The sequence below is a fragment of the Tamandua tetradactyla genome, chromosome 3, assembly GCF_023851605.1.
Source record: "Tamandua tetradactyla isolate mTamTet1 chromosome 3, mTamTet1.pri, whole genome shotgun sequence".
Classification (NCBI taxonomy): Eukaryota; Metazoa; Chordata; class Mammalia; order Pilosa; family Myrmecophagidae; genus Tamandua; species Tamandua tetradactyla.
The window spans coordinates 124,577,606-124,605,000 of record NC_135329.1 but is presented as its reverse complement, the minus strand read 5'-3'; the positions used below and the strand labels follow the sequence as shown (position 1 = coordinate 124,605,000).

The window sequence follows — 27,395 nt, the reverse complement described above, 5'->3', positions numbered from 1 at the left end:
AAATGTTTTGATTGACTATAGTAAGGAAAAGCAATAGTCTACTACATCAGCCATATTAAATACAGCTATCATCCCTATTTAAGCATTTAGCATTTCAAAGTCACACAGATAAATGAATTATGTGTTGCTTTGATGTAGAACACTAAAATTATTTAGCGTTTTCTCCTCATAATATCATATTCACTCAGTGTTACTATGGTCGATGCTGCTGAAAGAGTATTTGACAAATAATAAAAAGTCTAAATAAAATAGGTGCAAATGTACTTTATTTTCAGATGTGTTGCATTTTCTGTTCAGATGAATTCATGCTAACTCAACCAAAAACTGATAGCCCTAGATTACTAAGGAAAGAAAATCTGCATGCTGCTCATTTGCTGAAAACATCAACACCTGTGCTTATAAAAATCAGCCTATAAGGATTTGAACCACATTTTCTTGATTTATAGAAGAAATTAGGCCCTACACTCCAAGGGCTACTTATTAAATTATATCTTAAGAAAAAAACAATGATGCTGAAAAGGTTTGTATTTTATAGATACAAATTCCAAGAGCTAGAAATAAATATAGCAGCAAAGATGCTGCTAACAAAGGCTGTCTTTGATGAGTTAATTTTTCTAAAAGCATTTTTAAAAAGTTAACAGATAGTTAATCTTCAAAACAGAGTTCAAAGATCCTTCTCTAATTGTGTGATTTGTGTTTACCTGGGACATGGATGAAAATAGTATAATATTATTAAAGGAAAATAATCTGTTTTCTCCACTACATATAACTACCTTGAAAGGTATGCTTTGGGACTCCTTAAATGTTATTTTCAATGTGTTTCTGCTCAAAACAAGAGCACAAACTCCCCATTAAGAAGAAGTAGAATCTGAGATTATAAAAGAACAATGGCTTCTAATCAACACGTCAGTTGAAATACAGGTAGAAATCTATATCCCCAAAGAAAGAAAATCAATATTTATAGAACATCCAGCATTTCAAATATATTTTTAGGGTTATAACTATACTCTATGTAAAGTTTTTAAGCTTTTTACCTGTGACCAAGAGGAAAAAAAATGTTGCAATTTATTATGTGGTGTTCTGTGAAGAGTGGTTTCTGCTTACTTTGCTTCATTTTAAAAGATTTGCTGGAACAATCTGAATGGTTCAAGCTGAAAGAGCCCAATTACTAGAAAAAACTACCTCTGGCTTAAGAGTCCACAGGGTTTTAAAAATCAATGATGCTATAGTATTTGCATTCTTAGAAAGATAGCCAGAAAGCAAGCTAAACAAATGATGAAAATCTATTCTTCAACACTATTTCAAAGTATTACGATCCTCATTTATATAGTCATTTAGGGACATAATTAGATACTACCAACTCCATTAATAGTGTCATGGCTAATTGGGCAGACAAGGGCTAAGACAATTAGTACATATTTTAAATATTTTGAAAAAAATCATTTAAAATCATTCGTACATTCAGCTATTGATTCGTCCATTTTTTGTAACTTTGAATTAATGAGGGTCATGGGAAAAATAAAATGAACATGCTTAAAAGTAACCAAACTTGTGGGCTCTTATGCTGCTCCATTAGAGAATATTGTCATCTGCCTAAATTGTGCCTGTTAGACTTTTGTATTACTCTTGAGGGTAAGATATTATTACAGAGGATACCTTTCATGATGGTGAAATCATAAAACCCTAACTGGAGAGGTAAGCCAACAGACCTTCTCTTCTGATGGCAAACTTAGAGTAATGTCCAGATATTTGCAGAGTACCCTTCAGAATCTCCTGTATTAGTGGCTCTTTAACCAGGGGCTGGGACAGAGAGGTAAGACAAGGGCTTCCTATTAACTGCAAGTGTGTGACTATATTTCCTAGTATAGATCAAACATCCATGGAGAAATCAGTAGAAAGGAAGAAACAGAAGTGGTTTCCTTCTAAAATTCATCCATTCATTCTACTTACTCAATAAATATTTTTACAAGGACTACAAAATGATAAGAAACTGGAAATAAAAATCTATGAACTACTTTGGATTTAGAGACAAGTAGTAAAAAATAAAATATGTTAAGTGGTAATGATGGAATGGTCATGCAATAAAAAATGAGGGTATACACCTTTCCAGAGAGAAAGAATACCCAGATAGTGCAAGGTGGAGACAGAGCTGAAGCGTCCTTGAAGGTACTCAATAAAAGTCAGGTAATACTTTACAGAGCATATTGGAAAGAAGCAAATTTGTTGTTAGAACTCAATTCATAAAGGATCAGTACTAAAAGGTTGAATTTTCAACCACTGTATAAGTGGAGAACAAGAATAAAAAGAAGAATAAGAAAAAAAGGACTTCCGGAGAAGATGGCGGCTTAGTAAGACGTGCGGGTCTTAGTTCCTCCTCCAGAAAAGCAACTAAAGAAACAGAAACAATACGAAACAGCTCCGGGAGCCACGACAGAGACCAAAAAGACAGCATACCCATTCTGGAATGGCTGAACGGGCAGGGAGAATCCACTGCGGTGAGATACCCGAGGGGTGCACGTTTTCCCTGCCGGAGCGGCTGGCGACTGGGGTCCCCTCCACGCACGTGGCTCCCCGGTCTGACTGGGAACGTTGGATAGCGGGGCCCTCCCGCCACGCTTGGCATCTCGGGCCAGCTGGGCAATTTGGACTGGTACTCCCCCAAGCCGCGGCGGCTGGTGATCCCCCCTCCACACGGGGTTTCCCGGGCCGACTGCGAGATTCGGATTGGCAAGTTAAAGGAGCCACAGCATCTTTTACTGGTGGGCCCCGCAGACAGATGAGCGCCACGAGCGCCACCTACTGGGCATGAAAAGAAAAACAGAGCCCAGAGATTTCACAGAAAAACCTTTCAACCAGCCAGGTCCCACACCCAGGGAAATCTGATCAAATGCCCAGACACCAGCAGAAAATAATGGATGACGCTCGGAAAATTGAAGATATGGCCCAGTCAAAGGAACAAACCAATAGTTCAAATGAGATACAGGAGCTGAGACAACTAATGCTGAATATATGAACAGAAATGGAAAAACTCTTCAAAAACCAAATCAATAAATTGAGGGAGGACATGAAGAAGACATGGGCTGAACAAAAAGAAGAAATAGAAAATCTGAAAAAACAAATCACAGAACTTATGGGAGTGAAGGACAAAGAAGAAAAAATGGAAAAAAACAATGGATACCTACAATGGTAGATCTAAAGAGACAGAAGCTACAATTAGTGAACTGGAGGATGGAACATCTGAATTCCAAAAAGAAACAGAAACTATAGGGAAAAGAATGGAAAAACTTGAGCAGGGGATCAGGGAACTGAATGACAATATGAAGCACACAAATATACGTGTTGTGGGTGTCCCAGAAGGAGAAGAGAAGGGAAAAGGAGGAGAAAAACTAATGGAAGAAATTATCACTGAAAATTTCCCAACTCTTATGAAAGACCTAAATTTACAGATCCAAGAAGTGCAGCGCACCCCAAAGAGAATAGACCCAAATAGGCGTTCTCCAAGACACTTACTAGTTAGAATGTCAGAGATCAAAGAGAAAGAGAGGATCTTGAAAGCAGCAAGAGAAAAACAATCTGTCACATACAAGGGAAACCCAATAAGACTATGTGCAGATTTCTCAGCAGAAACCATGGAAGCTAGAAGACAGTGGGATGATATATTTAAATTACTAAAAGAGAAAAACTGCCAACCAAGACTCCTATATCCAGCAAAATTGTCCTTCAAATATGAAGGAGAAATTAAAACATTTATAGACAAAAAGTCACTGAGAGAATTTGTGACCAAGAGACCAGCTCTGCAAGAAATACTAAAGGGAGCACTAGAGACAGATACGAAAAGACAGAAGAGAGAGGTGTGGAGAAGAGTGTAGAAAGAAAGAAAATCAGATATGATATATATAATACAAAAGCCAAAATGGTAGAGTAAAATATTATCCAAACAGTAATAACACTAAAAGTTAATGGACTGAATTTCCCAATCAAAAGACATAGAATGGCAGAATGGATTACGACCCAGCAATACCACTGCTAGGTATCTACTCAAAGGACTTAAGGGCAAAGACACAGATGGACATTTGCACACCAGTGTTTATAGCAGCATTATCTACAATTGCAAAGAGATGGAAACAGCCAAAATGTCCATCAACAGACGAGTGGCTAAACAAACTGTGGCGTATACCTACGATGGAATATTATGCAGCTTTTAGACAGACTAAACTTATGAAGCATGTAATAACATGGATGGACCTAGAGAACATTATGCTGAGTGAGTCTAGCCAAAAACTAAAGGACAAATACTGTATGGTCCCACTGATGTGAACCGACATTCGAGAATCAGCTTGGAATATATCATTGGTAACAGAGACCAGCAGGAGTTAGAAACAGGGTAAGATAATGGGTAATTGGAGCTGAAGGGATACAGACTGTGCAACAGCACTAGATACAAAAACTCAAAAATGGACAGCACAATAATACCTAAGTGTAATGTAAGTATGTTGGAACACTGAATGAAGCTGCACCTGAAATATAGTTTTTTGTTTGTTTGTTTGTTTGTTTGTATCTTTTGTTTTTGCTTTTTTCTTTTTCCCTTATATATATATATTTTTTTTATTAGTACTATTATTTTAATTCTCTTCTCATATTAACATTCTATATCTTTTTCTGCTGTTTTGCTAGTTCTTTTCCTAAATCGATGCAAATGTACTAGGAAATGATGATCATACATCTATGTGATGATACTAAGAATTACTGAGTGCATGTGTAGAATGGAGTGATTTCTAAATGTTCTGTTAATTTCTTTTCTTTTTTTTGATTAATAAAAAAAAATTTAAAAAAAAAGTTACCCTACAAATTAAAAAAAAGAATAAGAAAAAAAGCCCTGTGTAAAAAGCAGGAGTCTTCTCACAGAACATGTTGGACAATTTAACAGTCACACAGAGGCACTTCTAGAAAGAATCATAACACATTAGAATCTTCTTAAGGAGATTCTAGGGAATGAGATGGATACGTATGTGCATGCATGTGTGTTCCCGTATATTATAGCAAATGATAAAATTCTATATGTGAACGTGCGCACATCCCTTCTGCATACACACCAACTTCTCTCTTTGCACATTCACCCGATACCCATGAGGAGGAAAAAACAGAAATTCAACATTTCTAGAGAAGAGCAAAGAAACCCATTATTTTGATTTTATGAGTTAAAAAAACTATCAGCATCTTTAGGCTAAATAATGATTAAAATAGCTCATTCAAATCTCAACACCCTAAAAATAACCCGACTCCTGACTTCCCAATACAGCCCAGGATGGTTTGAAATCTGCCCAGAGCTAAAACAGTTTTTACTCAGCCAGCTCCAGTTGCAATCTTACTTCCATTCTTCCTTTCCCAGTGAGAAGCAATTTTTTTGTTTGGCGTTTTTGGTTTTCTCCCTTTGCCTGTCCTACAGCAGGCAGATTCCATGCTCAGCATTGTTGGCTGCCTTTGAGACACACATAAGCCTAAAGGCCCCTTTGGAAATTCCCAAATATTTTCAGCATATTCCCCAAATGTTCTTTCTCTGCTTTCCAAAGTACTTTTTTGGATTTAAATGAGTTCATTTTATAAGAACAATAACCTTCCAAATTATATTTATTGTAATGTAAAAACTACACTTCCCAGGATACACAAACAGTCCCTGCTGAGCAACACAAAGTCATTAGTTCCAGATAGCAGATGTTCTTTTTCACCCTTTAACTCTAAAGCTTGTCATTTCATAACAGTTTGAGAAATGGTTCTACCATTTATCTGCCTTTTTCATTCAATAGAAAATTATACAAAAGACCTACACATCACTTTTCATGTGTTGATGAATATAATGCATATGGTTACAATCATTCTCAACTACTTATATTTCTGAATGTGAGCTGCGTGTAATCACATATAACACATTCATTTCTTTCATTCCTCCTTTATTCATATTTGAGCTTCTATGTTTCTATAAGCATATGATGTGAATTCAAAAAATATCATCAAAAGAAAATGAAAAGGTTATATAAATGTCACTGCCTTGCTGTGAATTACATACTCTTGCTGAACTCAACTCTGTGAACATCTGGACTGGGTTTCTACATAAAGAGAAATACATCTATGCATGAAATAATGTTCCTGGTAATAGTTTCCTGATATAGAAGAGGCTTAAAAATGTGTGAAAAAGTCCTTCTCCAAATCACACATTTTCATATACATTATCCTCAATTTTTTTCTATATAGTAATGCTGGATCTTAATAAAAAAGGTCATACGGCCCATTCCTTCTTTGTAATACTCCACAAACGAGTTTTAATAGCCTCATTCATCTTCAGAAATCAGGGTATGTCAGCTAGAACCAAAATTGACTTTTCTAAGCCATGTATATTATAGAAAAGAGGATGTGGACCTGGATTTTTTAATTGTTCTGATGGGTTATATAATCATTTATATAATGTATCATTTATATAATTTATATAATTTATCATATATAATCAAATATATAATTATAATATATAATAAATATAATATATAATATAATAAATATAATTTATAATAAATATAATCAAATACATAATTTATATAATTTATCATATATAATCATTTATATAATCATAAATATATTTTTAATTGTTCTGATGGGTTATATAATCATGATACTGATGATCATAATTTATCATTTCAGATTATTCTATCAATTAATTCAAATTCCTTTACATTTGTGCTTTAGTCTCCTTTGTCTAGATTTGAGATCCTGAAGGCAACCTTGTACCTCCTATTTGTATCTTCTCACAACGTTCATTTTATTTGCTTTCTTAATGCCTCATTTTTTTTTAATAAGTAATACAGTTGTAGGAGAAAATTTAGAAAATATAGAAAATTATGAAAAAAAAATGAAATCACTTATAATCTCAAAATTAAGTAATGAGCTTTTATTACAATGCCTTATTTTCCCCTTTCCTTGAAATGATAGGATTTTAAAAAGTAACATATACTTATTGAGAAAATTCTGGAAATACAGAAAAGTAAGGAAAAGAATGAAATTACTCATAATTCCACCAGTCACCATTAGGCTAATATTTATTTCTATTCCTATAAATAGCCTTCTCTGTGGCTAAAGGAAGAAAACATTTTAATACCATATATTATACTTTCTTCACTCAAATGCTTTGATGCACAATTTACTGTCATTAAACATTCTTCAGAAACATGAATTTTAATATTCATCTAATTTTCCATTTTGTTTCTGTTTGAAGTCATTTAACCATTTCCTACTTTGCATATTTAAGAAAATAAGGCTGTAGAAAACATCTCAGTATAAACATAATAAACATTTCTTAAATTGAGCTGATAAATGCTAATTAAATATGGATCTCCGTGCTCACCACTTGCTCCAGTTTTCTAGCACAATACTTGTGCCAAGAATGAAACGAAGAAAAAAAATATAGGCATTTGAGAGAAATACAGTCTTTCTCATTTTAGGTCAAATTAGCTATTTTGGGCAATTTTCTCAAACACAACTTTCTGCAGTATTATGGAAGTACACAATATTTTATTAAAATAAGTAAAACGACAGTGATAATGTAATATAAATTTAGCACATTTAAAATTTTATTCTTCCTTGCAGAGGGAAAAGAAAGTCAGAATTGCTTACCTGGGGATATGATATAGAAGAAATCTTTAAATTCATCCATCCAAACTTCTGCCAATCTCCTGTTGTTCTTGTTGATAACATGTCCAGTGCCACCAGGGAAAGTGTATGGTGTTGCCTTTCGAAAAACATGGCCGACATGGGAGCAGGTTACAATCTCCAAGGAGCCTCCACACTGCCAAATCTAGGAAAAGGAGTAACCACTGTACAACAATCATTGTAACTAATGTAATCCTATTGCATGAGAAGCAACTGAATTTAAGGTCAAATCTTCAGTTCTTACATGTTTCTGGCAAATATAAGGCAATCATAAAACTGAGAACTAGTAAACTTTTGGCAAACGATGCTATTTTAGAATAGGTTGATATTTAAATACTGATGACACTGGAATCATGGAATTATTTAATTATTTTTATGTAACTTTATTAGCCTACTCTAATTTCCAGTTCATAGTAGTTAGCTAGTTGCTGCTTAATAGATAGTTGGTATCCAAATTGTGCTGTGAATGAATGAATTTGTATGCCTTAAATGCTATGGTCAATAGCTAAATTTGATTTGGAAAAAAAGCAATCTATTACTTCTCATTCATCTGGAATTTTAAATGACCACTTATTCCCAGCTATCCATGCTCTCTGCCAATGGATAGATTATTATCCTTTTAAAAATGTGCTAAAACTCCTTTATATCTACTCAACTTCATCGCATTCTTCAAAACCCAACTTCAGGATAATTTCTTCTGTAAAGTTCTATGAGGAGATTTAGTATTGTATGCCCTTTGTACTTTAAACATGAGTTTATTGAAGAACTGTTTACACTGCCTTCTAAGCAAATGCTTATGCCAGTATCTCTTCTTCAAATTGATGAGTCCTTGGAAGGCATAATCATGCCTTTTATTTTTGGTGTCCCTGCATTTACCATATAATGAAGCTAGATATTATATAAAAAGCACCCATAAGACATTTATTTCTGTAAAAATACATTGTATGGCCATAGTACATATCAATTGCATATGTGTGTTATATGTTACCACATGCACCCATACATTTGCTACACATATATCCAATAGATTTAATATATTATATGTATAATTTTGCTATGGGTTTTTTTCACTTCACTTAAGAAATGAGAGAAAGTATTATTCTATATGAAATCTACTGTTTTTTTACACTGTAACAACTGTTGTTTTTACTGTAACAATTATTGTCCTTATTTGATATCAAGCTACTTTAGGGAACATTACTTTTTTTGGAAAAAAAAAGTTTTCTCCAACTGATTCCTCAAGAGATATGCCAGTGAGAAGAGGGTTACTACCAGATAGAAATGGGAGATATTCATTTTTTTACTCGAAGATGTGTGATTGCTAAATATGATACTCATCAATAAGGGTTTCTGCATTTCATGTGAAAACTAGTCTTTCTCATATCCTAATTGTTTACAGTGTGATGCTAGCAGAACAGAAGTTCAAACTCAACAATGAAATGATGGCACGTTATGCTGAAAAACAGAATTCACCACTTCTCTCAAAGGACTGGACAGCTTACTCTTAAAGTATATATTTCTTCAGGGTCTGTGGTAATGCACCCCCTAACATTTCTGAGTTTGCTAATTTGCATCCTCTCTCTTTTTTTCTTCATCTGCCTTGCTAGTGGTCCATCAATTTTATTGATTTTCTCAAAGAACCAACTTTGGGTTTTATTGATTCTTTCTATTGTCCTTTTGTTCTCCCATTCATTTAACTCTGCTTTAATCTTTGTTATTTCTCTTCTTCTATTTGCTTTGGGGTTAGTTTGCTGTTCTTTCTCAAAGTTCCTCCAGGTGAGCAGTTAAGGCCTCAATTTTTGCTCTTTCTTCTTTTTTAATATAGGCATTCAGGGCGATAAATTTGCCTCTTAGTACAGTCTATGCCACATCCCATAAGTTCAGATATGCTGCATTCTCATTTTCATTCATCTCCAAATATCTACTGGTTTCTCTAGCAATTTCTTCTTTGACCCACTGGTTGTCTAAGGGTGTGTTATTTAATCTCCACATATTTGTGAACATTCTCGTTCTTTTGTGGTTATTGACTTCAGCTTCATTCTACTGTGATCAGAGAAAGTGCTTTGAATAATTTCAATGTTTTAAAATCTATAAAGACCTATTTTGTGCCCCAGCATATGATCTATCCTGGAGAATATTCTACGAGCACTAGAAAAGAATGTATAGTCTGGTGTTTTGGAGTGTAACAACCTATATATGTCTGTTAAGTTTAATTCATTTATCAGATTGTTTAAGTTCTCTATTTTCTTGTTGATCCTCTGTTCTTTGTTCTGTTTATGGAGGACAGTGTTGTATTGAAGTCTCCTACTATTATTGTTGAAACTCTATCACTACATTTAGTTTGGTCACTGTTTGTCTCATGTACTTTGGAGCTCCTTTATTCAGAGGATAAACATTTATGATTGTTATTTCTTCTTGGTGAATTGTCCCTTTAATTAATATATACTGTTCTTCTGGGTCTCTTATGATGTCTTTACATTTAAAGACTATTCTGTCTGATATTAGTCGTCATGATCAGGTTAATGTGTCTACTTGGCCAGGTGGTGGTACCTGTTCGTGTGGTTGGGCAAGTGCTAGCCTGTTCGTTGCTGTGAGGACATTTTATGGAATAAAAGCATGATCATGTCAGCTGCATCCACAGCTGATTCCATTTGTAATCAGCCAAGGGGAGTGTTTTCTGCAATGAGTGATGCTTAATCTAGTCACTGGAAACATTTTCAGGAGGATTCAGAAGAGACAAGCTCTCTTCTCTTCCTGCTTCAGTCAGTGACCTTCTCCTGGGGTGTTCATCCACACCCTCCATCGGAGTCATCAGCCTCACAGGCTGCCCTACAGGTTTTGGACTCTATGTTCCCATGGTTATGTAAGACACTTTTATAAATTTTATATTTATGGATAATTTCCTGTTAATTCTGTTTCTCTAGGGAACCCTAACAGATTCAGCTTGGTACCAGGAGTGGTTCTTAAGAAACAGAATCTTAAAGATGCATTTTTATAATTGGTTTTCTACTCTGACTGGACTCGGAGGCACTAAGAATTCTGATTCCTGTAATCAGAACGATACTGCCAATCCATGAGGTGAGCTGGCAAAAGAGATAGTCAAAATATCATCATTCGATACTTCTAATGCTTTGCTTGTATGAAATCAGGCTCTGGGGGATAATGTTTTTGACACCTTTATGGAGTTTTGTGGAAATAGGAAGTATACAGATTGGCTGGTTGTTGTTAGATACACTGTATACATTAATGACTGAAGGGAATGGGCTTAAGGCTTCAAATGAGAAGCTTACGTGCTGTCTGATGTAAATGCTTCAATGGTTTCCTGAAGGAAAATCTTATTTCGTATAGCTGTAGACTTGAGATCTCTGAAAATCAGACTCAGAATTTATTTTTAGAGTAGCAACTTTACCACTTAAACTGAAATCTCAATCTTGCATGGTGTCTGCTGTTAAAGTGAGGGCACTGATTGGAAAGGAGTGGGACTCTGAAAAATGGGATGGTGACATATGGATTGATAATGATGTTGGTGGCGAGGTTGAAACCCTAGGTCATGTTGAGTCTTCTCTAGATAACCCTGTAATAGTCTGTCTTGAGGACATAGCCACCCCACCTCCAGTCTACCTTGAGGAGTTGATCATTCAACCTCCACCTGAAAGGATTAGCCCTTGTGCTGGTTTGAAAAGATGTATGTACTCTAGAAAAGCCATGTTTTAACCAAAATCCCATTTCATAAAGGTAGAATAATCCTTATTCAATACTGTATGTTTGAAACTGTAATCAGATCATTTCCCTGGAGATGTGATTCAAGAGTGGTTATTAAACTGGATTAGGTGATGACATGTTTCCAGTCATTTGGGCGGGTCTTGATAAGTTTTTGGAGTCCTTTAAAAGAGGAAACATTTTGGAGAATGTGATTCAGAGAGAGCAGAGCAGAATGACATAGCCACAAGAAGCAGAGTCCACCAGCCAGTGACCTTTGGAGATGAAGAAGGAAAATGTCCCCCAGGGAGCTTCATGAAACAGAAAGCCAGGAGAAGAAGCTAGCAGATGATGCCGTGTTCGCCATGTGCCCTTCCAGATGAGAGAGGAAGCCTGACCATGTTCACCATGTGCCCTTCCCAATGAGAGAGAAACTCTGACTGTGTTCGCCATGTCCCTTCTCACTGGAGAGAGAAACCTTGAACTTCATCAGCCTTCTTGAACCAAGGTATCTTTCCCTGGATGCCTTAGAATGGACATTTCTATAGACATTTTAATCGGGACATTTTTCTCAGCCTTGGAACTGTAAACTAGCAACTGATTATATTTCCCTTTTTAAAAGCCATTCCATTTCTGGTGTATTGCATTCTGGCAGCTAGCAAACTAGAACAGCCATAGAGTGCTTAATCATGTTTCACCAGATGAAACTGCAAATGGATGCCCAGAAGCAACTGTTTTGGAAGATACTTCTAATTCTTTTCATGACCACTGCCACCGCCCTTCATTTCTTCCAGAACTATAACTAGAGTAAAGTCCCAACAGGCCCCTAAAGGTGAGGTACAAAGTATCATACATGAGGAGGTATGTTATACTCCAAAAGAACTGTGTGAATTTTCCAATTTAAATAGAAATCAAGGGAATATGTGTGGCAATGGATTTTAAGGGTGTGGGATAAAGGTGGGAGGACTATAGGGCTGGTTCAGGCTGAATTTATTGATATGGGCCCACTAAGCAGAGATTCTGCATTCAATGTTATAGCTTTAGGGGTTAGAAAAGGCATTAACAGTTTGTTTGGATGGTTGGCTGGAACATGGATCAAAAGGTGGCTGACATTACCTGAGGTTGAAATGCCAGAACTGCCCTGATATAACGTAGATGAGGGTATCCAGAGACTTAGAGAGATTGGAATGTTAGAGTGGATTCATCATGCAAAACCTGCTCTTACACCCCAGGAATGTCCAGAGGATGCACCTTTTACCAGAACAGTGAGAAATAAATTTGTGAGACTAGCACCATCATCCCTCAAGAGCTCTGTGGTTGCACTTCTCTGTAGGTCAGATATTACTGTGGGAACTGCTGTCACTGAGCTGGAATCCTTAAATATAATGGGAAATGAACAGATCCTGAGTTGGCTGAAGCCAGGTGGTAGCACTTAATCGCCAAAGATAGGTGTGGACATGGCTATTATAATGGACAGCAAACTCAAAGCAGGAGTCAAAATAATCTGAATCACAGAGACTTGTGCCACTGTCTAGTAAATCATGGGGTACCTAGAAGTGCAATAGATGGGCAGTCTACTAAATTCTTGTTTGAGCTGTATGAACAAAAGAGTTCTAGGTCAAGTGAACAGAAGTCTAACTTGAATTACAGAAACACAGAGTCATGACCCCTTAATCAATTTCCAGACTTAAGACAGTTTACAGACCCAGAGCCCCTTGAATGAAGGGGATATCAGGTCCCTTTGGGGGAGAACCTTGTTACATTGCCACAAATTTATACTGTTAATCTTCCTCCAAGGCTTCCCCAAGGAGACCAGTGGCCTTTTACCAGGGTAACTGTGCATTGGGGAAAAGGAAATGATCAGATATTTCGGGGATTATTAGACACTGGTTCAGAAGTGACATTAATTCCAGGGGACCCAAAACATCACTCTGGACCACCAGTCAGAGTGGGGGCTTATGGAGGCCAGGTGATCAATGGAGTTTTAGCTCAGGTCCATCTCACAGTGGGTCCAGTGGGCCCCCAGGCCCATTCTGTTGCTATTTCCCCAGTTCCAGAATGCATAATTGGAATAGACATACTGAGCAACTGGCAGAATCTCCATATTGCCTCTCTAACTCATGGAGTGAGGGCTATTATTGTGGGAAAGGCTAAGTGGAAGCCACTAGAACTGCCTCTACTTAGCAAAATAGTAAATCAGAAGTAATACTGGATTTCTGGAGGGATTGCAGAGATTACTGCCAATCTTAAGGACTTGAAGAATGCAAGGGTGGTTGATTCCCACTACATCCCCATTCAACTCTCCTATCTGGCCTGTGCAGAAAACAGATGGATCTTGGAGGATGACAGTGGAGTATTCTAAGCTTAACCAGGTGGTAACTCCAATTGCAGCTGCTGTTCCAGATATGGTATCATTGCTTGAGCAAATCAATACATCCCTTGATATCTGGTATGCAGCTATTGATCTGGCAAATGCTTTTATCTCAATAGCTGTTAGTAAGGACCACCAGAAATAGTTTACTTTCAGCTGACAAGGTCAGCAATATACTTTCCCTGTCCTACCTTCAGGCATATAGCAACTCTCCAGCCATATGTCATAATTTTGTCTGGTACACAGGCAGAATGTGAGTAGGTGCGTGGAGTGTGGAGGTCATGGGTATCAGGGTGTGAGGTACATGGCACAGAGGTCAGGGCACAGGGAGAGCAGGGCACAGGTGTGTCCTAGCACAGGGGGAGAGGTCCAGGGTGGCCAGGATGCAGATGTGGGAGTGTGTGGGGGTGTGGCAGAAGTCTCAGGGGTTGTGCGACATGGGTCAGGGGTGGGTGATGTCAGGTGGGCAGGGCCTTGGTGCAATGGAGTGGGGCAGGTGTGCACACATGTGCTTGGGTGGGAGCAGGGTGCTTGTGCTGTGGGGTGGGGCAAAGGTATGCATGTGTGAGAGGCAGGGGGGTTGGGTGCAGGGGTCAAGACATCAGTGCTCAGATGCATGGGTGTCAGGCAGGGAGGATGTGGCTGTGCATGTGTGTGGGTCTGGGAGGCAGGGCCCCAGTGCGCATGTACATGGAGCTTAGGGGCAGCAGGGTAGGGTTGTACTGCATGGGTAGGGGGTGGGAGTGGCCCAGATGCACAGCTTAGCAGTTGCACAGAACGGGGAGGGGCATGGCAGGGGTGCATGCATGCATGAGTCTGAGGAGGGCTGGAAACTAATGTACACGTGCGCAGAGCCCAGAGGATGTGGGGCGGGATTGGGTGACTGTAAGGGCTGAGGGCAGGTGTAGCCTGGGGTAGAAAGGTGAGTGCCTGCAGCCTAGATATGCAGGTGACCACATTCAGGGGGCAGGGAGGGGGAGGTGGGTTTGAGGGGCTGGTGTGCAGGTTTCAAAAGGGGTGGATGAGTTGTGCACGCATGCAGGGAGGGTGGGGAAGAGATGCAAGTAGGGAGGTCAGTGCGGGGTGTCTGAGCATGGTGGAGAGGGACAAGCGATGGGTTTCAGGTGTGTGGGATGTGAGGGGAATCATGTGTCCCAGGCCAGGGGTGGCATGCATGGATGTACCACATTCAAGGAACATGACTTGGCTTACTTTCTAGTCCCATCTCCCTATCCATGCGCATTTGAGGGCTCCAGGACTCTGTTTTGAAATGGCATGTTAGGCTGTTTGCACTAGCTACATCATCTCTGGTTCTCTGTATTTCAGTTCTTCAGTTTTTGCAACCAGGGCTTCCATATGTAGCGCAGAAGACCATTCCAAGTCACTTACACCCTAGAATTGCCATCCCGGTCATTTTTCTGTCACAGAAGTGAACTTGACCTATCTAATTCTGTTATCTTCCTGGAACTCCCTAAAGTATTTAATTGACAGGTAACTTCATCTCTCTGGCATGAAAACTGTAAACGTTCTTGTAATTACACGTTTGCATTATTCCTTCCTATTAAACTGGAGGATGTTGATACTTTGACTATCAAAGACAAATCGACACTTGTATGTCAGTCTAGATTATATTCTTTGTATCTTTCTTGAGGACTTTTCTCTAATTTGGCTATTCTTTTGGTTTCCTACTGCTTCATCAATATTTCTCTCATTACTAGATTACATTAATCTGCACATGATGTGTTCTAAAAATCTCATATTTTTCAAATACCAAAAAAAATTAATAAATGAAGGAAAGAAATGTTTTTAAAACACAGAAATCATCCCTTGATCCATATCGCTATCCAAGATATCATATCATTTTTTTTACTTTCTCTGTAAAATAACATCAAATATATTTTACTGATATGTTATTTACCTTCTTCAAATTTCATTTATTTTTCTACTTATTCTAAAATGTTGTTTATTTCTGCAGCTTCTGAAAAACTGGCATTGTAAAATTCACAAACGTCCCTCAATGCATATCTAGGAGACTCTTGGATTCTCCTGCATTTCTCATATTACTTGACTGTTTATCCATTTTCGGCCACCATTTCTATTTAAGTGCTGGCATTCATCTTTCTTTACTCATTCTCTAGGTGGTCTCCTCCATTCAGATTGACTATCTTAAATAACTTCCATATGTCCACAGCGCTGACAACCTTGACATTTGCATCTCAGCCCAGGCCTCTCTTCTGGGACCAAGATTTGTATATCCAAATGTCTCCTAGACACCTCCTCTTTCTTTTCTCATAGACATCCCTTGACCAATGGAATTGATAATTCATCCCTACCTTGCCATATACATTTTGTTTTCTTTATTTGTCCCTTTCTTTCATCACCCATATCCAATCCATTAACAAATCCTGGTATGCTGTCTATAAAATAATCCTAAATTTACTCACTTCTCTCTGTCTCCATTGTCACCATGCTTCTTCTAATCACCACATCTCTTGTCTGTCATTTGCAATAGACTCTTAATTGCCCTGTTGTTTCCACTGTCACTCTTTGATTTGTTTTGAAATGAGAAAGCAGAGTGGCCTTTTAAAATTTAATCATTGCATTTTGCATCCCTGCTTAAATCCTTCAATTATTTCTCACTGTACTTTGTATACAAACAAAACCATTTAGCAGGGCCTCTAAAGCCCTACCTGATTCTCTTCTTTTGTCAATAGACATTATTTATCTTGGCTCATGTCCATATCCTAGAATAACATATCACATGCTTTTTCACAAACTAAATCTTCAACACATGCTTCTCCTATACCTGGAATCTATTCTGTCAGACCTTTGCCTAGCTACCTCACACTCATACTTTTTGTTTTGCTAAAACATCACTTCATTGGAGGGTCTTTCATAATTGTCATATCTAAAGTAGCCCCCACCCCAGTTATTTTTTCTAATAATATCTTGGTCTGTTTATTTCCTTCATTGTGTATCACAATCGGTAATTTATTTGTTTGTCTTTGTACTTTCTTCCCCAAACTAGAATGTAAGATTTAATAGCAGTAACACCTGGTACACAATGCTTGGTTCACAGTATAATGTAGTACACAATAACACTCTAAGTTGGTTGAATAGAAGGACGTACAATTCAAACTTAACTACAAGTTCACATGAATAGAAGGGCATCCCTGGTAAAAGGATGTGACTTGCATAATTCAAATATATTTGGTGGGGGATTATAAAATGAATTTTTATAGGAACCATTTTTAATATGAGACTAGGCAGACTGGTCTAGTAAAATAATATGCAACTGCTGTCCCACATGCTCTGCGAACTGAGGAAGTCCATTGGAGGTCACAACACAACAAACAAAATTGAAGATGGTGCATGGTTCATGGCAAAAAAAGGTTAATAAATCATATATGTTTTTTTCAGTTACTCTTATTTTTTTATTGGCTACTTTGCTTTTAGGTTTAGTGGAAAAGAAGGCCAACATTTTAACATAAGGTTCTTGACTTCTGAGTGATAATATGCGGGGTTATGTATTGTTATATTATTGACTCTGATTAATATTTGAAATATTTTTCTCATATTATTTCAAGTTAAAATAGGAAATCTGTTTTGGTTGGATTTTTGCAATTCCTCAAGAGATGAATATCTTCAATACCTTGTACCTGAAATGAATTTTGATACATCATATGGGATAGGGATCCTACATACATTTCCAAAAGTGTAACTATATGAACAATGCATAATTTTTCGATTCGTTTCAAATGCTACTCCTACGATTAACCAAACATATTTTAAAACACACACATATCTACATATGTGTGACTTTTGATTCATTTTAACCAATTTTTAGAACAGTATCTTAGCATTTAATTATTGTTGCTTTAAAGTATATTTTTAAAAGATTAAAAGCATTATTTATTTAAGATACAATTTAAATTTTAATACACTATCAAAGATAACCACTTAGCCAACTTCACACTAACCTCTCTTTCTTAGAAACATGATTTAGTAAAATAGTTGGGCTGTACTGTGACCAGTTCTCTTGGCAACATGCCCCAAATGCAGAAGAAATAGTATATGATGCTTTTCACTCTGGAAACTTTTGGTGTAGATTACAGTTAAGCAAATCAGCACGGAGGTTTCAATGGAAAACTACAATGGAGAATTACAGTGAGCTACAGAAAACTGTACAGAGAACTACAATGGAGGTTAACACAAATTAATCGCCATTGTAGTTCTTCTACACTTGAAAAGTGTGATTGTTTTGGAAAGTGAACTTCATTTCTTAATATCACCAGTTTCCCACTATGTATCATAAATAAGAAACTAAAAGTTCTGATCTTTGCTTGGGAGCAAGGTTAGATACCTGGGTGCCGAATAGGACTTTCCCTCTTGTCCTAAAACTGATGACTAGAACACAAAGCTGAATGACAACAGAGGGAACATTCTTCACTTTATAAAGATTGCAAGAAATAATTGGGGCAAGATATCTTATCAGTGACTTAAGAGCTGTCTCCACTAATTAGGCAAGTCTGAACCAATACCTTAGTCCTCCATCTCTATACAAAACTGTAAGAATAAGGAGTGGAAAGAAAGAAAGGGGTCTTAAGGTCTTCTTTTTATTGTGAGGAATATAGTATTTGTGGTAAAGAGGCTTTTCCCTTCCTTCTATAGATTAGGCAGAGTTAAGAACTTCTTTCCTACTTTGCCCAAGCCAAATTAGGGGCTAAATGAATGGAGAGACTGGAAATATCCTGGCTAGATACTTTCTGAGCAGCAAAATCAGTGGGCTTCTTTGGTGCTGCCATCACAAAAAAGCAGAATGTGATGAGAGGGTTCCTGGGACAGCATAAGTGTGGGGAAAAATATGACCCTGGTAAAATGGGGTCTACTTCAGGTCTAGAGAATTCTGAACATATGCTTGAGAGTTATTGGACAGCCTGTTTCAGCAAAATTGGTAGGTGGAGTGGTCTTTGGAAGTAAATGGACAAGACCTCAGGATTTTCAAGAATCCACAGAGCATGGAGTACAGAGGGGAAATAATAATCTGTGGTATTACAAATATGGTAAATCAACAAGGAGATGCATTATTTGAGAAAAATAGTTGCAGACTTTTAACAGTGTAGAAGAGTGACTGTGATCTCCCTCTCCAAAGATGTCCATAGGGACAGAAGGGACAGGGGGTAAAGTTGAAAACAGCTGCAAGAAAACAAAAACTCCAGAGCAGCTAGTAAATAGTCAGGAATGGTACAGAACAATTGCTGGGGGAACATCAGTGACAAGACGCACAGTGTACAACAGCATGGAGAAGTTGAAACAGCTCAGATCCCACATGGAAGTGTAAGTACCACAATCTGCAGAGGCCGATACCCTTCCCTGATGGGCATGGCAGACAGGTTCCTCCAGGGGAAGGGAAATAGACTATACTAATAGCAAGGGCTTAGCTCAATGAAGCTCCAGTTGCTGAATTAATGAACAAATTCTTACTACTGAAAATAGACCCTCAGCACAGATGAGCCTGGTATAAGCACTAAAGGGACTAGGTGTTTTTGCTCCATCAGAGAGGGAACAGGGCTGATGGAAAAACAATGGCAACAACAACAATAACAAAAAATAAACAGAGGTTTTTTGAGTTCGATGGCACAAAATACTGATAAAGTGCCAGACCCCAAGGAAAGGGGGCACATAGAGCCTGGAAATACATAGAACCACATACCAACTCAAGCTCTTGATTGGCAAACATATGGAGCAGGGGTCTGGCTCTGAAAAAGCCTTTTTTTTTTTTGCATTTTTTCTTACTTATTAAACAGCCCATTAGATAGAGCAGCCAGCACTCTCAGGCTCCAGCATTTCTCCAAGCAAAGGTGGAATTAAAGTATCACTGAGAGACAAAGTAACTAATCAGGTAAAATGGGTTAATTCCCTAAAGGGTATATCTTCCCCAAGAAAAGGGAGGGGGGGGCAGAGACAAGCTCAAGTAGAATCCCTCCTTCAAGGAATTCAGGCCCCAGGAACTGGAAAATAGAAGCAATCAAAGCCCATGGACTGCCTCACCTCTGTCTCAACCATGTCCCTGACAGAGAGAATCTGCTGAAATTAAAGGCAACATATTACTTTAAGCTGGTGAGAAGCTGCAGGCAGACAAGCACCACAACTGGGCAGGGTAGGAAAACAACAGAGTCTAGAGGATTCATAGGAAAGTCTGACAACCTGCTGAGTCTCACTGTTAGGGAAAACTAAAGCTGGATACTCTTTCCTCCTGAGATCTGTGCCTGTCTGGTTTGGGAAAATCTGACTGGGGTCTAAAATATCTGAGGAGACCCTCCTTCAAAAAAGACTCCACATAGGCAGGGCAGGAAACACAAAAACAAGAACTGAAACATTCTGATTGGCTAAACAAAAACTATGCCAGATGTCTAGAACAAGTTGAATGGAATGTCAGAACAGACAGAGAACAAAGCCCTAGGTAAAAGAGTGACAACAACCTCCAGAATAACTAATAAAGGAAATCAAATGCCTAGATGCCAGAAAAAAATAATGAGTCATACTAAGACAATCAAAGATATGGCCAGGTCAAACGAACAGTTCAACACTTTAAATGAGATACAAGAGTTGAAACAACGAATTTAGGACGTGCAAAATCTCAACAAAAATCAAATCAATGACTTGAGGGAGGATATAAAGAAGACAGCAGGTGAAAATAAAAAAGAACTAGAAAGTTTGAAAAAACAAATTGCAGAACTTATGGGAATGAAAGGCACAATAGAAAATATGAAAAAAAAAATGGAAGCCTACAATAGATTTGAAGAGGCAGAAGAAAGGATTAGTGAATTAGAGGACTGATCATCTGAAACCAGACACAAAATAAAATATAGAGAAAATAATGGTAAAATATGAGCAGAGTCTCAGGGATTTGAATGACAACATGAAGTGCATGAATATGCATGTTGTGGGTGCCCCAGAAAAAGAAGAGAAGGAAAAAGGAGGAGAAAGACTGATGGAGGAAATAATCACTGAAAAATTCCCAACTCTTATGAAAGACATAAAATTACAGATCCAAGAAGTACAGCATACCCCAAACAAATAGACATATTCCAAGACACTTACTAATCAACTTGTCAGATGTCAACAAGAAAGAGAGAACTTTGGAAGTAGCAAGAGAAAAGCCATCCATCACATACAAAGAAGGTCCAATATGAGTATGTACAAATTTCCCAGCAGAAACAAGTGGGACAAGAAAGCATTGGTTTGATATATTTAATATTCTAAAAGAGAAAAATTGCCAACCAAGAATTATGTATTCAGCAAAATACATAAAAATGTCCTTCAAAAACAATGGGATCAGGGGTGGGCCATGGTAGCTCAGCAGGTAGAGTTCTTACTTGCCATTTCAGAGACCTGGGTTTGATTCCCAGTGCCCGTCCATGAAACACACACCACACACACAAAACAAACAAACAACAACAAAAAAAAAATGATGAGGAAGATGGATGCAAGGTTGTTTCAGTGGTAGAATTTTCACCTGCCATGCAGGAGACTCAGGCTCAATTCCAAGCCCATGCAATTCCTCTCAAAATAAAAATTCAACAAGTGGTACTGCAATAATGGGACACTTACATGGAAAAAGAATGAAATGTGACCTCTACCACACAGCATACAAAAGAAAAAGAAAAGAAAAGAAACCAAGGAAGATTAAAATATTTTCAGACAAACAATCACTGAGAGAATTTGTGATTTAAAGACTGGCTTTACAAGATATACTAAAGGGAGCCTTATAGGCAATTAGGAAAAGGCTGGAGAGAGAGGTCTGAAGAAGAGTGCAGAAATGAAGATGATCAGTAAAAGTCCAAAGAGGAAGAAAATTAGATATAACATACAAAATCCAAAAGTCAAAATTGTAGGGGAAAATTCTGCTTTTACAGTAATCATATTAAATATTTATGGGTTAGTCTCCCCAATAATCAATAGACAAAGACTGGCAGAATGGATGAAAAAACAGGACCCATCCATATGCTATCTACAGGAGACTCACTTTAGACCCAAAGCTAAAAACAGTTGAAAATGAAAGGTTGAGAAAAGATATTTAATTCTAACAAAACCCAGAAATGAGCAGAGGTAGCTATACTATCTGACAAATTAGACTTCAAATTTAAAACAATTAAAAGAGACAAAGAAGGAAACTATGAATTAATAAAAGAACAATTAAATGAGAGGATATAATAATCATAAATATTTATGCACCAAGCCAGAGTGCCCCAAAATATCTGATGCAAACACTGACAACACTGAAGAGAGAAGTAGACACCTGTACCATAATACTTGGAGACTTCAATTCCCCGCTCTCATCAATGGATAGAATACCTAGAGAGAGGATCAATAAGGGAACAAAGAGTTTGAATTATACGACTAACAAACCAGATGTAACAGACATTTACAGATCATTAGATCCCACAAAAAAAGAACATACATTTTTCTCAAAGGTGCATAGATCATTCTCAAGGATGGACCATATGCTGGGTCACAAAGCATGTCTCAATAAATTTAAAAAGAATGAAAGGATGCAAAACACTTTCTCAGATCATAAAGGACTGAAGTTGGAAATCAATAATAAGCAGAGGGCCAGAAAAGTCATAAATATATGGAGGCTAACACACTCTTAAACAACCACTGGGTCAAGAAAGAAGTTACATGAGGAAATATCTTGAGGCAAATGAAAATGAATATACAATATTTCAAAATTTATGGAACACAGCATAGTCAATGCTGAGAGGGAGATTTATTGCCTTAAATGCCTATATTTATAAAAAAGAAAGAACAAAACTTGAGGAATTAACTGTTCACTTGAAGAACTATAGAAAGAACAGCAAATTAACCCAAAAGCAAAAACAAAATCAAAAAATTGCCAAGATCAGAGCAGAAATAATGAAATTGACAATATGAAAACAATTAAGACAATCAACAAAACAAGGACTTGGTTCTTTGAGAAAATCAATAAAATTGATGGACTCTAAGCTGACAAAAATGAAAAAGAAAGAGAGGATGCAAATGAATAAAATAAAAAATGGAAGAGGGGATATACCCACTGACCTCGCAGAAATAAAGGAGGTAATGAGAGAATACTATGAGGAACTATATGCTAATTGTTCTAGCTTGCGAGCTGCCGGAATGCAACACACCAGAGATGGATTGGCTTTTAATAAAAGGGGATTTATTTTGTTGGTTCTTCAGAGGAAAGGCAGCTAACTTTCCACTGAGGTTCTTTCTTACGTGGAAGGCACAGTGATGGTCTCTGCTGGTCTTCTCTCCGGGCCCCTGGGTTCCAACAACTTTCCCCAGGGTGACTTCTTTCTGCATCTCCAAAGGCCTGGGCTGAGCTGCGAGTGCTGTGATGAGGAATGCCGAACTGCTTAGGCTGTGCTACATTGCGTTCTCTCATTTAAGCACCAGCCAATTAAGTCAAGCGTCACTCATTGCAGCAGACACGCCTCCTAACCGACTGCAGATGTAATTAGCAACAGATGAGGTTCACATACCATTGTCTTATGTCCAAAGCAACAAGACTAGGTATGCTCACCTGGCCAAGTTGACAACTGAATCTAACTAACACACTAATAAACTAGACAACATAAATTAAATGGACAACTTTCTAGAAAGGCATGAACAACCAAAATTGACTCAAGAAGAAACAGACTACCTCAGCAAATCAATCCAAGTAAAGAAAATGAATCAATCATCAAGAAGCTCCCAAAAAAGAAAAGTCCAGGACCAGATGGACTCACACGTGAGTTCTACCAAGCATTCAAGAAAGAATTTGTAAAAATCCTGCTCAAACTCTTCAAAAAAACTGAGGAGGAGGGAAAGCTACCTAACTCATTCTATGAAGCCACATCACCTTAATATCAAAGCCAGAAAAAGATACTACAAGAAAAGAAAATTACAGACCCATCCCTTTAATGAGTATCGATGCAAAAATCCTCAACAAAATATTTGCAAATAGAATCCAGCAGCACATTAAAAAAATTATACACCATGGCCAAGGTCACTCCATATATGTAAGGCTGGTTTAACACAAGAAAATGAATGAATGCAATACACCATATCAATAAGTCAAAGTGCAAAAACCACAAGATCATCTCAATTGATGAAGAAAATGCTTTTGAAAAAAAAATCATCTTTTATTTTTTTTTAAACTGGTGTGTTTACTCCATTATTGATATTGATATATTTGGACCTGTTTCTCACATCTTACCTTTTTTAAACTTTATTTTTTGTTATATAATACCACATATAAACAAAGCAAGGAAAGAAAAAAATAAAAAAAAACAGTAGTTTTCAAAGTAAGTTTTCTTTAGCAAGTAGTTACAGGACAGATCCCAGAGTTTGTCATGGGTGACCATACCATCATCTCACATTTTTTCCTTCTAGCTGCTCCATAACATTGGAGACTAGAAAAAATGAATATTTTTTATCATCATAATTGACTTTTCTTTCTTTTTTTTTGTAAAAAATAACATATATATGTAAAATCAATACATTTCACAGCACAGCACAACAATTAGTTGTAGAACAGATTTCAGAGTTTGGTATGGATTACAATTCCACATTTTTAGGTTTTTGCTTCTAGCTGATCCCATATTAGAGACTAAAGGAAATATCAATTTAATGATTCAACAGTCATATCCATTTGTTAAACCCTACCTTCCTTGTATAACTCCACCATCACCCTTGATCTTTCTATCTGACTCTTTAGGGGTATTTGGACTGTGGCCATTCTAACTCTTCCGTGTTGGAAAGGGCTGTCAATAATATGGGGTAGGGGGATGCAACTAGCTGATGTTCTGGAGAGGCTGGGCCCTCTAGGTTTCAGGACTTATCTGGTCCAGAGACCCATTTGGAAGTGGTAGGTTTCTGGAAAGTTACCCTAGTGCCTTTCGACTCTATTTGAACTCTTTCACCAGTGATACTTTATCACTTATACTTCTCTTCCCTCTTTTGGTCAGGATATATTTGTTGATCCCACCATGCCAGGGTTAGTCTCATCCCTAATGAGTCATTGCCCATTCTGCCAGGAAGATTTCACCCATGGATGTCATATCCCACATAGTAGGGATGGTAATGATTTCACTTACAAAGCTGAACTTAGAGAGGTAGAGGTCCATCTGAGCAACAAAAGAGGTCTTCTAGGAGTAACTCTTAGGTATACATATAGGTAGGTTAAGCTTCTCTGCCACCTATATAAGCTTCACAAGAGTAAACCTCAAGATTAAAGGCTTGTCCTATTGATTTGGTGTCCCTAATGTTTGACACATTATCAGGGAATTATCTGAATGTAAAGTTCAATAGTTCCATATTTTTCTCTCATCCCTCAAGGGACTTTATAATTATCTGATTAATATATTCTAGGATGTATCCAGGCATTACATTAAGATATGCAGGATAAAAGACACTTATTCTTATTCTCAGCTCCCTGTCTTTCAGTTGTTCAACTGAGCTAGGAAGACAGGTTGAGTTAGGTTATGTGCTACAGAAATTTGGTTCTGGGCAAAATAAACCTTTCTTCATTTGGTCTCAAAGAGTAGGTGTGGTTCTAAAATATAGTCAATGTCTTCTTTACTCCTGTGTTCTGAATTACCATAATCCTGACCTGATTGGCCTCATTCTTATCTCTAAATATCAAGTTATACATATACAAAACAACCTCTCAAAATCCAGAAATAATAATTACCACTCTTGAGTATATGTATCTGCTATAAGAGCTTACAATCTACACCCCTGTTTTCTTATAAGCATTTTCTGAAGGAGATTATACAATAATTTTTCTTTCACTTCTGCCTTATGTTGCCTCACCAAATATCTCACAGGTTCATTAACATCCTCACATCCCTCACGACTTTGTTCATTTTTGTAGTAGCACGATATTCATCATACATATACATCATCGTTTGCCAATCTACTTCTCAGTCAGTGCATCCTTTAGGCACTTGCATTCATTAGGCATCATGTGTAATGTCTAAGGTCCACAGTACACCAACACTCTCAATTTTAGATAACTTCATTGATCCCAAGAGAAAGATAACCAATAAACACACCTTCACCAAGTAGGAAATATAAACCTCCCCTTAACTCTTGTTCCACCACCCATTATTTGCACCTACTGTTGCTGTGGTACTGCCAATGTCTTCTTGTTAAACATAGCCCATAGCATGTAATAGCAGTTTTCCCTCTGTACCCTGGATGTAAAAAATTCTTTGTACATGAATCATACTTTTGAAATACTTTTTGCAAGAAGTTATTTTTATTTCTAGTGCTAATCAGTGGAACGTATAGGTTTATATAACTCCTTTCAATCTTGTTCACCTTCAATAAGGTAATATTACCTATACTCTAGTGAACCACCTTCACTTCTATCTATTCTGTTACATTTGAGTTCAGCCTCATTAGCTAACCATTCATCCATCTCTAGCCTTCTGTGTATCTCTAAATCCCCTATATTCTGTATTACAAGCCCCTGATTTTACCTTTACCATGGACATAAAAGTGGAATAATACAGTATCTATCCTTTTGTGTCTGGCTTATTTCACTGAGCATTATGTCCTCAAGGCTCATCCATTTTGTCATGTGTTTCAGGATACCATTTTGTCTCACTGCTACATAATATTCCATTGTATGTATATACCACATTTTGTTAATCTATTCATCTGTTGATGGACACTTGGATTGTTTCCATCTTTTAGCAATTGTGAATAATGTTGCTATGAATATTGGGTGAAAATGTCTGCTTATGTCATTTCTTTCAGTTCTTCTGGGCATATACCAAGTAGTGTGATTGTTGGATCTTAGGGCAACTCAATATTTGGTTTCCTAAGGAACTGCCAAACTGTCCTCTATAGTGGCTGTACCATTACACAGTCCCATCAGAAGGGCATAAGGGTCCCAATTTCTCCATATCCTCTCCAACATTTGTACTTGCCTGTTTCTTCAATAGTAGCCATTCTTATGGGTGTGAGGTGGTATTTTATTGTAGTCTTGATCTGCATTTCCCTTAGAGCTAATGAAAATGAGCATCTCTTCATGTGCATTTTAGCCATCTGCATTTGCTCTTCAGAAAAATGCCCACTCACATCTTTGGCCCATTATATAATTGGGTTGTTCGTTCTTTTGTTGTTCAGTTGTATGATTTCTTTATGTACAGAGGATATCGAACCTTTGTCCAATGTGTGATTTCCAAATATTTTCTCCCATTGAGTTGGCTACCTCTTCATCTTTTTGACATTTGAGGCCCAAGAGGATTTGATTTTGAGGAGTTCCCATTTATTTATTTTTTTCTTTTGTTGCTTGTGCTTTGGGTATAAAGTTTAGGAAGCTACCTCCTATTACCCATGTCTTGAAATTACCAGGTCTTGAAGATGTTTCCTTACATTTTCTTTTAGAAACTTTCTGGTGCTAGTTCTTATATTTAGGTGTTTGATCCACTTTGAGTCAATTTTTGTATAGGATGTAATTTAAGGGTCCTTTTCATTCTTTTGGCTATTGAATATGCCCATTTATTGAAAAGACTATTTTGTACCAGTTCAACGGATTTAGAGGTCTTTTCAAAACTCAGTTGACCATAGATTTGGTGGTCTATTTCTG

General features: G+C 37.3%; 1 protein-coding gene across 2 annotated transcripts in view; it reads right to left on the bottom strand.

Moving 5' to 3' along the window:
* Positions 1-27,395, bottom strand: part of GALNT13 (polypeptide N-acetylgalactosaminyltransferase 13) — a 601,907-nt gene that overhangs the window by 187,185 nt on the left and 387,327 nt on the right. For both annotated transcript variants that reach the window (XM_077153856.1, XM_077153857.1), the window contains one exon: positions 7,660-7,840. In XM_077153856.1, coding sequence (XP_077009971.1) covers positions 7,660-7,840 — 181 coding nt within the window. The remainder of the gene's footprint in view (positions 1-7,659; positions 7,841-27,395) is intronic.